This window comes from Lampris incognitus, chromosome 13, assembly GCF_029633865.1.
Source record: "Lampris incognitus isolate fLamInc1 chromosome 13, fLamInc1.hap2, whole genome shotgun sequence".
NCBI lineage: Eukaryota > Metazoa > Chordata > Actinopteri > Lampriformes > Lampridae > Lampris > Lampris incognitus.
The window spans coordinates 916,616-929,574 of NC_079223.1; the positions used below are offsets into that span (position 1 = coordinate 916,616).

The window sequence follows — 12,959 nt, forward strand, 5'->3', positions numbered from 1 at the left end:
GCCATCGCCGGCCAGGCCCAGACCAGAGGCCACGACGCTGGGTAAGAGCACCGGGACTCCTCACTTCTCTCCTCTAACTCGTTTTTCACATCCTTACCCATTTTTCCTTGCTTTCCTTGTAGTCGTTAGCCCTCCGTCCAGTCCTGCTACCTAGCAGCTGTCTCCTCTGTCCAGTCCTGCTACCTAGCAGCTATCTCCTCTTCCTCTCTCTCCTGTCCAGTTCTGCTACCTAGCAGCTGTCTCCTCTTCCTCTCTCTCCTCTGTCCAGTCCGGCTACCTAGCAGCTGTCTCCTCTTCCTCTCTCTCCTCTGTCCAGTCCTGCTACCTAGCAGCTGTCTCCTCTTCCTCTCTCTCCTCTGTCCAGTCCTGCTACATAGCAGCTGTCTCCTCTTCCTCTCTCTCCTCTGCCCAGTCCTGCTACCTAGCAGCTGTCCCCTCTTCCTCTCTCTCCTCTGTCCAATCCTGCTACCTAGCAGCTGTCTCCTCTTCCTCTCTCTCTCCTCTGTCCAGTCCTGCTACCTAGCAGCTGTCTCCTCCTCCTCTCTCTCTCCTCTGTCCAGTCCTGCTACTTAGAAGCTGTCTCCTCCTCCTCTCTCTTCTCTGTCCAGCCCTGCTACATAGCAGCTGTCTCTTTCTCCCGTCTCTCCTCTGTCCAGTCCTGCTACCTAGCAGCTGTCTCCTCCTCCTCCTCTCTCCGCTGTCCAGTCCTGCTACCTAGCAGCTGTCTCTTCCTCCTCTCTCCAGTCTTGCTACCTAGCAGCTGTCTCCTCTTCCTCTCTCTCCTCTGTCCAATCCTGCTACCTAGCAGCTGTCTCCTCCTCTTCTCCCTGTCCTCTGTCCAGTCCTACCTAGTAGCTGTCTCCCCCTCCTCTCTCTTCTCTGCCCAGTCCTGCTACCTAGCAGCTGTCTCCTCCTCCTTTCTCTCCTCTGTCCAGTCCTGCTACCTAACAGCTGCCTCCTCCTCCTGTCTCTTCTCTGTCCAGTCTTGCTACCTAGATGCTGTCTCTTCCTACTCTCTCTCCTCTGTCCAGTCCTGCTACCTAGCAGTTGTCCCCTCCTCATCTTTCTCCTCTATCCAGTCCTGCTACCTAGCAGCTGTCCCCTCCTCCTCTCTCTCCTCTGTCCAGTCCTGCTACCTAACAGCTGCCTCCTCCTCATCTTTCTCCTCTATCCAGTCCTGCTACCTAGCAGCTGTCTCCTCCTCCTCTCTCTCCTCTGTCCAGTCTTGCTGCCTAGCAGCTGTCTCCTCCTCTTCTCTCTTCTCTGTCCAGTCCTGCTACCTAGCAGCTGTCTCTTCCTCCTCTCTCTCCTCTGTCCAGTCCTGTTACCTAGCAGCTGTGTCCTCCTCCTCTCTCCAGTCCTGCTACCTAACAGCTGTCTTTTCCTCCTGTCTCTCCTCTGTCCAGTCCTGCTGCCTAGCAGCTGTCTCACCTGTCCAATCGTGCTACCTAGCAGCTGTCTCCTCTTCCTCTCTCTCCTCTGTCCAGTCCTGCTACATAGCAGCTGTCTCCTCTTCCTCTCTCTCCTCTGCCCAGTCCTGCTACCTAGCAGCTGTCCCCTCTTCCTCTCTCTCCTCTGTCCAATCCTGCTACCTAGCAGCTGTCTCCTCTTCCTCTCTCTCTCCTCTGTCCAGTCCTGCTACCTAGCAGCTGTCTCCTCCTCCTCTCTCTCTCCTCTGTCCAGTCCTGCTACTTAGAAGCTGTCTCCTCCTCCTCTCTCTTCTCTGTCCAGCCCTGCTACATAGCAGCTGTCTCTTTCTCCCGTCTCTCCTCTGTCCAGTCCTGCTACCTAGCAGCTGTCTCCTCCTCCTCCTCTCTCCGCTGTCCAGTCCTGCTACCTAGCAGCTGTCTCTTCCTCCTCTCTCCAGTCTTGCTACCTAGCAGCTGTCTCCTCTTCCTCTCTCTCCTCTGTCCAATCCTGCTACCTAGCAGCTGTCTCCTCCTCTTCTCCCTGTCCTCTGTCCAGTCCTACCTAGTAGCTGTCTCCCCCTCCTCTCTCTTCTCTGCCCAGTCCTGCTACCTAGCAGCTGTCTCCTCCTCCTTTCTCTCCTCTGTCCAGTCCTGCTACCTAACAGCTGCCTCCTCCTCCTGTCTCTTCTCTGTCCAGTCTTGCTACCTAGATGCTGTCTCTTCCTACTCTCTCTCCTCTGTCCAGTCCTGCTACCTAGCAGTTGTCCCCTCCTCATCTTTCTCCTCTATCCAGTCCTGCTACCTAGCAGCTGTCCCCTCCTCCTCTCTCTCCTCTGTCCAGTCCTGCTACCTAACAGCTGCCTCCTCCTCATCTTTCTCCTCTATCCAGTCCTGCTACCTAGCAGCTGTCTCCTCCTCCTCTCTCTCCTCTGTCCAGTCTTGCTGCCTAGCAGCTGTCTCCTCCTCTTCTCTCTTCTCTGTCCAGTCCTGCTACCTAGCAGCTGTCTCTTCCTCCTCTCTCTCCTCTGTCCAGTCCTGTTACCTAGCAGCTGTGTCCTCCTCCTCTCTCCAGTCCTGCTACCTAACAGCTGTCTTTTCCTCCTGTCTCTCCTCTGTCCAGTCCTGCTGCCTAGCAGCTGTCTCACCTGTCCAATCGTGCTACCTAGCAGCTGACTCCTCCTCCTCTCTCTCCTCTGTCCAGTCCTGCTACCTAACAGCTGTCTCCTCCTATGTCTCATCTGTCCAGTCCTGCTACCTAGCAGCTGTCTCTTCCTACTGTCTCTCCTCTGTCCAGTCCTGCTACATAACAGCCGTCTCCTCCTCCCCTCTCTCATCTGTCCAGTCCTGCTACCTAGCTGGTGTCTCTTCCTCCTGTCTCTCCTCTGTCCAGTCCTGCTACATAACAGCTGTCTCCTCCTCCCCTCTCTCATCTGTCCAGTCCTGCTACCTAGCTGCTTTCTCTTCCTCCTTTCTCTCCTCTGTCCTGTTTTGCTACCTAGCAGCTGTCCCCTCCTCCTCTCTCTCCTTTGTTTCTCTGTCTGGTCTCTAGCTCCCTCCTCCTGGTGTTTTCCTCAAGATCCTCTGTTATTTCCATTATACTAGCATAGGAGAGTACAATTGTGCTGTTTCGGCTCCTTCACACTGCAGCAACAAGAGCAATACAATTAACAAATACTACTACAAGTACAACACAATAATACTATAGATCATGTAAATAGTGTGCAGTGTGTGTGCAGTGTGTGCGCGCGCGTGAGTGTGACAGACAGGAGGGCAACAGACCATTAGTGCTGTTCAGAAGCTTGCTTGCCTGGTGCAGGAAGCTGGCCTGGAGTCTGCTGCTGCTTCCATGTCTCAAGTCTTACATGCATGATACCAGTTCCCCATGCACTCCTGTGGGGTTCTCTCCTATGCTGCCCCCTTCTTCCTTCTCCTGTCTTCTCCTCATGCATGCACTCCTGTGGGGTTCTCTCCCATGCTGCTCTCCTCTGACTTGTCCTGTCTTCTCCTCATGCATGCACTCCTCTGGCGTTCTCTCCCATGCTGCTCTCCTCTGACATGTCCTGTCTTCTCCTCATGCATGGTATTGGCTCTCATGTCCGTGAGGTCCTTGGCTGTAAAATCACTTCTGTTGTAGTTTGGTTGTTTGGATGATGGGCGGTGAAATCTGCTTTCAGTCAAAGCCAAGACGTTGTAGAACCGAGACCGAAGAAAGAAGCGCTTTCAGTCTTCAGGGTTAAACTGCAGATCATGAAAAACTCCTAGGTTTCAGCAAGTCAAGAGACTGCTTTTATTTTTTTTCTTTTGGATGAGGGGGGGGGGGGTCATAGATTGCATCGTTATTTTTTGTCGCGGTTTTTCTGTTACATTTGGTCCAAGTGATGTTGAGTAAGTCTTTAAGTTAGACTCCTCCTGTGGCTGTCTTCTGTACAGTAAATTCTTCTGTGCACCAGCAGATATGTAATGACTTTTCACTGACTTCCATGTTTCATATTCAGCATGGCATAATCATTTACCATCGGGTGTAGCCACACCCTCATGACAAACATCATTTCAATCTGGAACAGTCTGGTTGGTATGGGACATTATTGTCCTGTCACTAATCTTGCAGAAAAGTACTCTTCCTACACATTACAGTTATTTAGCCAGCGCTTTTATCCAAAGCGACTTACAATAAGTGCATTTAACGTAGGAAATCAGGAGAACTACTAGTCATCAGAGGTCATAAGTGCATCTAACAGCAAAATCAGTACTAAAGTAAAAGTGCAAGAAAGAGGTTTTTTTTTTAAATGAGTGAATACAATAAGTGCTAAGAGCAAGTAACAGGGTAGTAGTTCTTAAAGAGGCGAGTTTTCAACCTGCGCAGCGACTCCGCTGTCCTGACATCAGTGGGGAGTTCATTCCACCACTGTGGGGCCAGGACAGAAAAGAGCCGTGACCGGGTCGATCGGCAGCAAGGGCCTCTGAGCGACGGGGCAACCAGGCGTCCCAAGGAAGTAGAGCGAAGTGGTTGGGTGGGGGTGTAGGGCTTGACCATGGCCTGGAGATAGGAAGGAGCTGTTCCTTTCACTGCCCTGTAGGCTAGCACCAGAGTCTTAAACTGGATGCGAGCAGCTACTGGGAGCCAGTGTAGGGACATGAGAAGGGGAGTTGTATGGGAGATCTTAGGGCGGTTGAACACCAAACAAGCTGCAGCTTTCTGAACAAGCTCAAGAGGTCTGATGGCCGATGCCGGGGCACCAGCAAGGAGGGAGTTGCCATAGTCCAGCCGGGAGATGACCAGAGCCTGGATGAGCACCTGTGCCATCTCATCAGTGAGGAATGGGCGAATCCTCCTGATGTTATAGAGGAGAAATCTGCAGGAGCGAGCAACCGATGCAATGTTTTCAGCAAACGACAGTTGGTCATCCAGGATCACACCCAGATTCCTCACAGTCCGAGTTGGCGTCACCAAGGTGTTGTCAATGGTGATGGCCAGGTCTCGGTGTGGGCAACCTTTCCCCGGGATGAACATCAGCTCTGTCTTGTCCAGATTGAGCTTCAGCTGGTGTGTCGCCATCCACTCCGAAATGTGAGTCAAGCATGCAGAAATGCGTGTCTCTACTTGTGTGTCAGAGGGAGGAAAGGACAAGATCAGCTGGGTGTCATCAGCATAACAATGGTAAGAGAAGTCATGCGAGCGAATAACAGAACCCAGGGATGTTGTGTACAGGGAGAAAAGGAGAAGACCCAGAACCGAACCCTGTGGAACGCCTGTAGTCAGTCTGCGAGGCTCCGACACATATCCCCTCCATGTCACCTGGTAGGAGCGACCTGTCAGGTAGGATGCAAACATTGAGAGTGCAGAGCCTGTGACATCCAGCCCCTCGAGGGTAGAGGGAGGATCTGGTGGTTCACTGTGTCGAACTGACAGGTTCAGGAGTATCAGGACAGAGAGAAAGTTTGCTCTCGCAGAGTGCAGCGATTCTGTCACTGCAAGGAGGGCCATCTCTGTCGAGTGACCCACCCTGAACCCAAACTGGTTGGGGTCCAGGAGGTTGTTCTGGTGGAGGTACAAAGAAAGTTGGTTAAAGACAGCACGTTCGAAAGTTTTGGATAGAAAGTGTAGAAGGGAAACCGGTCTGTAGTTTTTGACGTCGGAGGGGTTAAGTGATGGTTTCTTGAGAAGGGGGGTGACTCTAGCAGTCTTGAAGGCAGATGAAAAGCATCCTGCCTGGAGGGAGGTGTTGATGAGGTGGGTTTTATAGGGAAGGGGTTCAGGTGCTATAGACTGAAGAAGAGGGGAGAGGACTGGGTCAAGGGAGCATGTGGTGGGGCGACTGGATGTGATGAGGTTTAGAACCTCGTTGGGGGAGAGGGGAGCGAGGTGGGATAGGATGGGACATGGAGAGGTGAGGGAGGGTGCGATAGTGCAAGCAGCACTAACCGGGTGGTGAGAAAAGGAGGATCTGATGTCGTTTACCTTCTTGTCAAAGAAGTTAGCGAAGTCATCAGGGAGAATGGAGGAAATAGGAGGAGGAGGTTGAAGAAATGTAGAGAAGGTTTCAAAGAGTCTCTTAGGATTAGAGGCAGAGGATAGGATTTTAGAGTGATAGAAGGCAGCCTTAGCAGCAGAAAAGGAGGTGGAGACAGTGGAAAGAAGAGATTGGAAGTTGAGAAGGTCCTCTGGGAGTTTGCCTTTTCTCCATTTGCGCTCTGCCACTCTCAGGCTTCATCTGTCAGTACATACCGAGTCAGCCAAGGGGCAGGTGGAGTTGGGCGTGCAGGCCTGGAGGTGAGGGGACAGAGATTGTCCAGAGAAGAGGAGAGGGTAGAGAGAAGAAGATCAGTAGCAGCGTCAGGGGGTAGGAGAGAGAAAGATTCAGGTGTAGGGAGGATAGAGGTAACAGAGGAAGAAAGATCAGTGGCGGAGAGAGAGCGAAGGTGTCTACAGGTGGAAACCATGTGGGTAGGGGAAGGGGCTGAGGGGGGTGAAGAGAGGGAGAGAGAGTAAGACATGAAATAGTGGTCAGAGACCTGGAGGGGAGTAACAGAGAGATTGGAAATAGGACAGTGTCTAGTAAAGATAAGGTCCAGCTGGTTGTTGGCGTTGTGGGTAGGAGGAGAGGGTGAGAGGTGAAGGTCAAAGGAGGAGAGGAAAGAGAAAAGAGGATCTAGCTTGTTTGTGTGGATGTTGAAGTCACCGAGAAGGATAAGTGCAGAGTCATCAACAGGGAAGTGCGAGACAAGTGTGTCAAGTTCCTCCAGAAACTCACCAAGGGGGCCTGGTGGGCAGTACACAACCACGATGGAGAGTTTGACTGGATAAGAGACAGTAACAGCATGAAATTCAAAAGAGGGCGGAGAAAATTGTGGAATGGAAACAAGAGAGTATTTCCATTACAGGGAGATTAGCAGGCCAGTACCACCACCCTGCCTCCCAGCTCTTGCTCAACGTGAGTGGAGAGAGTTGGATAGAGGAGATTGGTGGGGTCACAGCGCCCAGGAGTGACCCAACGTCTATGCCAGCCCCGGAAAGAGGAAAGGACAGGAATGTGAAGAAAACACATAGTCTATACTTGGTACACAAGATACAGCTGACTAACCGGATCTAAAAGGAGCAGTCCATGCTTGACGAAGTCTTGCCTTGGAAAAGTCGCGTTTGCCTTTGTTCATTGTAGCCTTTGTTCAACCTAGGCTTGTTTGCCTGGCGCTTCCACGTAGCAGCAGTGATTTAAAGAACACTGATTGCTAATTGTCTTCCAGGAGTGCAGGCCAAACCCTGGCCACTTAACACCCAACTGCCCAAAGAGGACTCTGAAAATAGGCCTATTGCCCAGAAACTGGTCACTTATGTAAAACTCTATCAAACCTCACACAATACTATTAAAACTGCAAACAGCAAGTTACCAAGGAATTTGTTTATAAGCTAAAAGGATAACTAAGTCAAAACAGCTAGGCAACAAGAAATATTTAAGGACACACTAGGTGAAAAACAGCTACAGCTAGAATAAGTAAATAAATAGAATAAGACAGCTACAGCTAGAATAAGATCCCACTAGGAACCAGCAGCAGATGTATAGATAAAAGGACTAAAACTCAAGCAACTGGAATAAGACTAATAGTAACTTGCTAAGCAAGAAAGATGATACTTACTCTATTCTAGATGAACCAACAATTCAGAATCACTCCAGAAGTTAAAATGCACACTGGATTGAAACTGAATCAGGCAAGACTTATAAATTCCTGTGATGTTCTGGCCACACCCTGGCCACTTAACACCCAACTGGCCAAAGAGGTGCACTGAAAATAGGCCTATTTCCCAGAAACTGTTCACTTATGTAAAACTCTATCAAACGTCACACAATAGTATTAAAACTGCATACAGCAAGTTACCAAGGAATATATTTATAAGCTCAAAGGATAACTAAGTCAAAACAGCTAGGCAACAAGAAATATTTAAGGACACACTAGGTGAAAAACACCTGATGGAAATGTATTTTGCCAAGGCCATTACACATTTTACTCAAAAATACACAACAGTTCACGACAATGGACCACATGCAGTTCATGTTTTCCTTTACCTCCTATTTGTTAAACCAATCCTATCATAATACCCTCAATGTGACACTTCCCATCATGCCTTGCGGCTCATCCACTGCGGCTGTGATCTGTCTGGTCATGCTCATGTTTGACTGTGTCACTAGACATCAGGCTCTCTGCCATTGGTACCCCTGTGCACACTTTGGCCTTCCTTGAGGAACAGCCTGAGAGGTACCTGTGTCTGTATTCTGCCCTCGTCCCAGCCTCCAGCATCCTCCTGCTTTTGTCTGCCCACTGCTCTCTTCCTGTGTCTGCTATGGGGAATGCTGAGGTTTGTGAGGCTGGTTAGCGTCTACAAGGGCAGATATGGCATTACCCTGGTGTGAACCGATGGACTCATATTGGTTGGTCAGTTGAGGCATGTGTGTTTGTACTGCATTCTGTGGTTTGTTATTTGGTGGCATATTCCTGTCCTTTCTTCTTCTGCAGTAACCCAGTTATACACGCTATAAGATGTTCATGCTGATGGAAAGTTGTGCTGGGACCTGTGCGTTATAGTGTGTTGTATTGTATCGTATGCATGAAAAGCAGCTCATGTTCTCACCACAAGAGCAAAGATGATATTGCTTCAAATTTGTCCAGCAGAACTATTGTTAATCTGTGCTGCTGCTGAGTTCATTTGTTTAACTGTCCTTGATAAGCGTCACTATGTTTGAACGTTAGACCAACGTAGAGTCAGCCAGTGTTTTCTTCTGTCTTCTGGGCACCAGAGACAAAGCAGAAGGTTTAGTGGTCAGGAAAAACAGTGCTGCTCTTGTCTGAGAGGGCTTCTACATCATAAGGAGAAAAGGTCCCACTGCACCACATCATGGCATCCAGGTTGTGTTCATGTGAAATTGAAGTACTGGTTTGTACCTCTACCAACATATCTTGACCAGTGGGGAAAATGGATGAATGCAAAAGGAGATTTGAATCTGTTAAATTCTGTGGTTTTTTGACAACATGGAAGACATCTGAATGTTCTGAGTCCTCCCCACCCGCAGTCAGAGGCCATGTTCCAAACAACATGGAATTCCCATTTCTGTCTGTGAAATGTACTTTTTAAAGCTGCAGTCCTGAGTCTGCTGGTGTTGCTGTACCAGTGTTTGTCCTATGTAGGTGGTGGTGAGGTGGGTGGTGTCTGGGCTCCATTCTAAATGGATGAGGGTCAGCAGTGCTGTTGTGTCAGAAACAAACCAAAAACCTGGTGGAACCCGAGTTGTACTTATTGACGTAGTACTATGTGTTGGTGAAGGTCTTCTACCAGCTGTTCTGTTGGTTAGACACACCTTCACTTCTTCTTCATACTCAACACTACCTGCCTTCATCTTCCTCATCTGGCTGCTGTGATGAAGATGAAAACACTATGCACCCTGTCATTTCTCCTGGCGAAGTCCTGCCAGACACCACCATCCATCCACATCACACCCTGCTGCGGTCTGCATGATCTGGTGTTCATGGATTAGGTAACGTCTTAAGTACACCAGAAATAGAAACAATAAAAACATGTTTCTCTGCATGTAAATACTCAGGATTGTAACTTTAAATTGCTCTTTTATGATGTGATGAAAGATAGGAGTTGTTCTGCTGTACCAGACCTTCACTCACAAGGTTCATAAATGACGAACTGTCTTTTGTAATAATTTTCTGTCTTTGTTCGTCTTGAGCACACTGCCTGTTGTGTTTCTAATGGGAGAGGCCATAAGGGATCATAGATCCTCATCCCACTGCTTCTTCTTCACATCACCTCATACAGACGCAGATTTATTGTTCTTCCTCATGCAGTGTCAACTGAATACGTTGACTGCTGAAGAGGTGTTTTCCTTCTGAAGTGTCATTATTCAGAATATTCACACTGCACCAGCTCTCCAGGTTTAACCAGCGTTACCTGGTTCAAACACCTTCAAAACTCAACTGATCAACATGTCAGAAACACAACACATCCCTTACCTGTTTCTGTTTTGTTTTGCTTTAATGGGGGCGGGGGGGGGCAGATGTGGCTCCAGTTATCTCCCAGTTAAAGACCATCTTGTAGACAGTGCCTCCCCAGTCTATCAGGCTGTCCTCCAGAACACTGAGAAGGACTCGGACCTGGTGGACTGGCCCCACCGGACCCACCAGCTTCAGTCCAAATCCTTCCAGGTCCTCGCCCAACTCACCGGAACCGATAACTGTAAGTACCCTGTCAGTTTACATTTAGTCTTCTGGGGTCAAACACATTTTAGACACAAGGTAACTTCTGTTGGCAGCTTCAGAGGGGGGATTTTCCATGGCTTCATGTTTCAGAAGTACAGCAACCTCAGAAATGTTAATGTTGTGTTTGGAGTCAGTGTCTTAATGCAGGATGTGTGCTACTGGACAGCTGCAGGTGCTTGCAGGAGTCTTACTGGTGCCTTCTGTTTCCATGTCTGTCTCTGCTGCAGTGAAAGACTCAGATGAGGAGGCACTGAGGAGGTCCAGGTAGGACTGGAGGCTTAATCTGGGCCCCTGGACACTTTAACCATGTAGACGCCCCTAATAAGACTAACCTCACCACTCCCCCAACCACCCATCAACCCCTCCACCCACCCACGCACACACACACCTGTGGAACAGCAGCTGCTGGGCTGCCAGGTCTTTCAGCAAAGTTTTTTTTTTAATTTTACTTTTTTTTATTTATTTCTGATTTTTCCCTTTTTTCTCCCAATTTAGTACCAATCGATCCCTATTTTAATTCAAACACCCACCCTCGTACTGCATGCGTTCGCCAACTGCACCTCTCCGGCCGGCAGTCTCAAAGGAGACGCCTCCCCACTTTCGTGACAAGGCGACTCCAGGCCGAACCACTGCTTTTTCCAACACACACACAGGCGCATTCACGTGATGAACTCAAGCCGACTCCGCCCCCCTCCCGAAAACAGCGTTGCCAATGATTGCTGCTTCATCGAGTCCGGCCATAGTCGGATCTGACGAGACCGGGGCGCGAACCCCAGTCCCCAGTGGGCAACTGCACTGACAAAGCCGATGCTTAGACCGCTACACCACCGCGGACCCTTCAGCAAAGTTATTTTTGTTGGTACATTGTTAGGCCGGTGGGAACAGAAGCTCCATACTCCATCTGTTGCATTCACACCACCTGCAGTCTTCAGACAGCCCATAGATACCTGTTCTAGTGGGGCTGGGAAAATGTGTACACTAGCATGTGATATGATCGATTGGGACGCCCATCAGTTTTCCCTGCCGACATTTATGCGGGATTTGGATATAAAATAAGGGTCAGTGAAGTCTCAGGTTCTGCTGGCAGCATGAACACACTGCAGAATGTGTTTAGGACCTCAGGTTCACATCATAGCTAGTGTGACGTAAGGGTCTCAAAGGAAACTTTAATGTTGCTTCTTTATGGGCGACAGTGGCTTGGAGGTAGAGCAGGTCGTCTGGTAACTGGAGGGTTGCTGGTTCAATCCTTGGCTTCTCCTTGCAAAAATGTGGAGGTGTCCTTTAGCAAGACCCCTAACTGCTCCTAATGAGCTGGCTGTTACCTTGCATGGTTGACACCGCCATAGGTGTATGAGTGTTTGTGTGTGGATGTGGGGCATTCACTAATTGTAAAGCGCTTTGAGTGGCTGTTGCAGCTAGAAAAGTGCTACATGAATGCAGTCCATTTCTGATTTGATGTTGGTCTTAGAAGTATCTTCCTTTTTTTCTAGTCACTCTCTGAAAGAGACTGAATCTGTCCATTGAAGAGCTTGTTGATCCCTGGGTGGTCTCTCTCATTCCAAACAATGAACTGTGTGAGCGGTGTAGATCGTTATCCTTTTCATCTGGGTGTTCATTCTAGTAGGACAATCTGACCTGAGCAGTGACTGGGTTGTGCCGCATTTTCTTCCATTCTATTCCAATCAACTGAAATGCTCGAAAGATGGTTCAGAGTCTTTTCAGTCTTTTCAAACTTTCTCTAGCTTTTTAGCTCCACACACCTTCATGTCAAAGTTCTTCATCACTTCCTTGGTCTTCATGACAGCAAGTCTGATCTGCTCTGCTGTGTCAGAGTCATTGACATGAAATGTTATGAATGGAGGCTGCCATGTTGTAAATTCTTTGTCCTTTATTTGAAACAGCGCTCCCAAATGGCTAACATGAAGCATAGTAAACTCATATGCTGGTTTTCTGGATCTCTGTGCTCATTGGTTGGTACAGTCTGTCTCCCTCTCAGTTTCCTCTCTGTTAAGACCCCTCCACCCGCTGCAGTAACCAGCAGGCTTCACCCCTCTAGAATGACAACTGCACCAAACACGTTATACCACCAGGGTGTGCTAGTGTGTTGCTGAACTTGCAGGTGGTTTCTGTCCTCCTGCTGGCAATATACACTCACTGGCCACTTTATTAGGTATACCTTGCTAGTACCGGGTTGGACCCTCTTATGCCTTCAGAACTGCCTTACTCCTTCGTGGCATAGATTCAACAAGGTACTGGAAACATTCCTCAGAGACTTTGGTCCATATTGACATGATAGCATCACGCAGTTGCTGCAGATTTGTCGGCTGCACATCCATGATGCGAATCTCCCGGTCCACCACATCCCAAAGGTGCTCTATTGGATTGAGATCTGGTGACTGTGGAGGCCATTTGAGTACAGTGAACTCATTGTCATGTTCAAGAAACCAGTCTGAGATGATTCGAGCTTTATGACATGGCGCGTTATCCTGCTGGAAGTAGCCATCAGAAGATGGGAACACTGTGGTCATAAAGGGATGGACATGGTCAGCAACAATACTCAGGTAGGCTGTGGCGTTGACACGATGCTCAATTGGTACTAAGGGGCCCAAAGTGTGCCAAGAAAATATCCCCCACACCATTACACCACCACCACCAGCCTGAACCGTTGATACAAGGCAGGATGGATCCATGCTTTCATGTTCTTGACGCCAAATTCTGACCCTACCATCTGAATGTTGCAGCAGAAATCGAGACTCATCAGACCAGGCAACGTTTTTCCAATCTTCTATTGTCCAA

At 49.1% G+C, this 12,959-nt stretch overlaps 1 protein-coding gene across 1 annotated transcript in view; it reads left to right on the forward strand.

Moving 5' to 3' along the window:
- LOC130122911 (LIM domain-binding protein 3-like) overlaps positions 1-12,959 on the forward strand; it is a 225,012-nt gene that overhangs the window by 157,047 nt on the left and 55,006 nt on the right. The window contains exon 5 of the mRNA XM_056291978.1: positions 9,974-10,144. Coding sequence (XP_056147953.1) covers positions 9,974-10,144 — 171 coding nt within the window. The remainder of the gene's footprint in view (positions 1-9,973; positions 10,145-12,959) is intronic.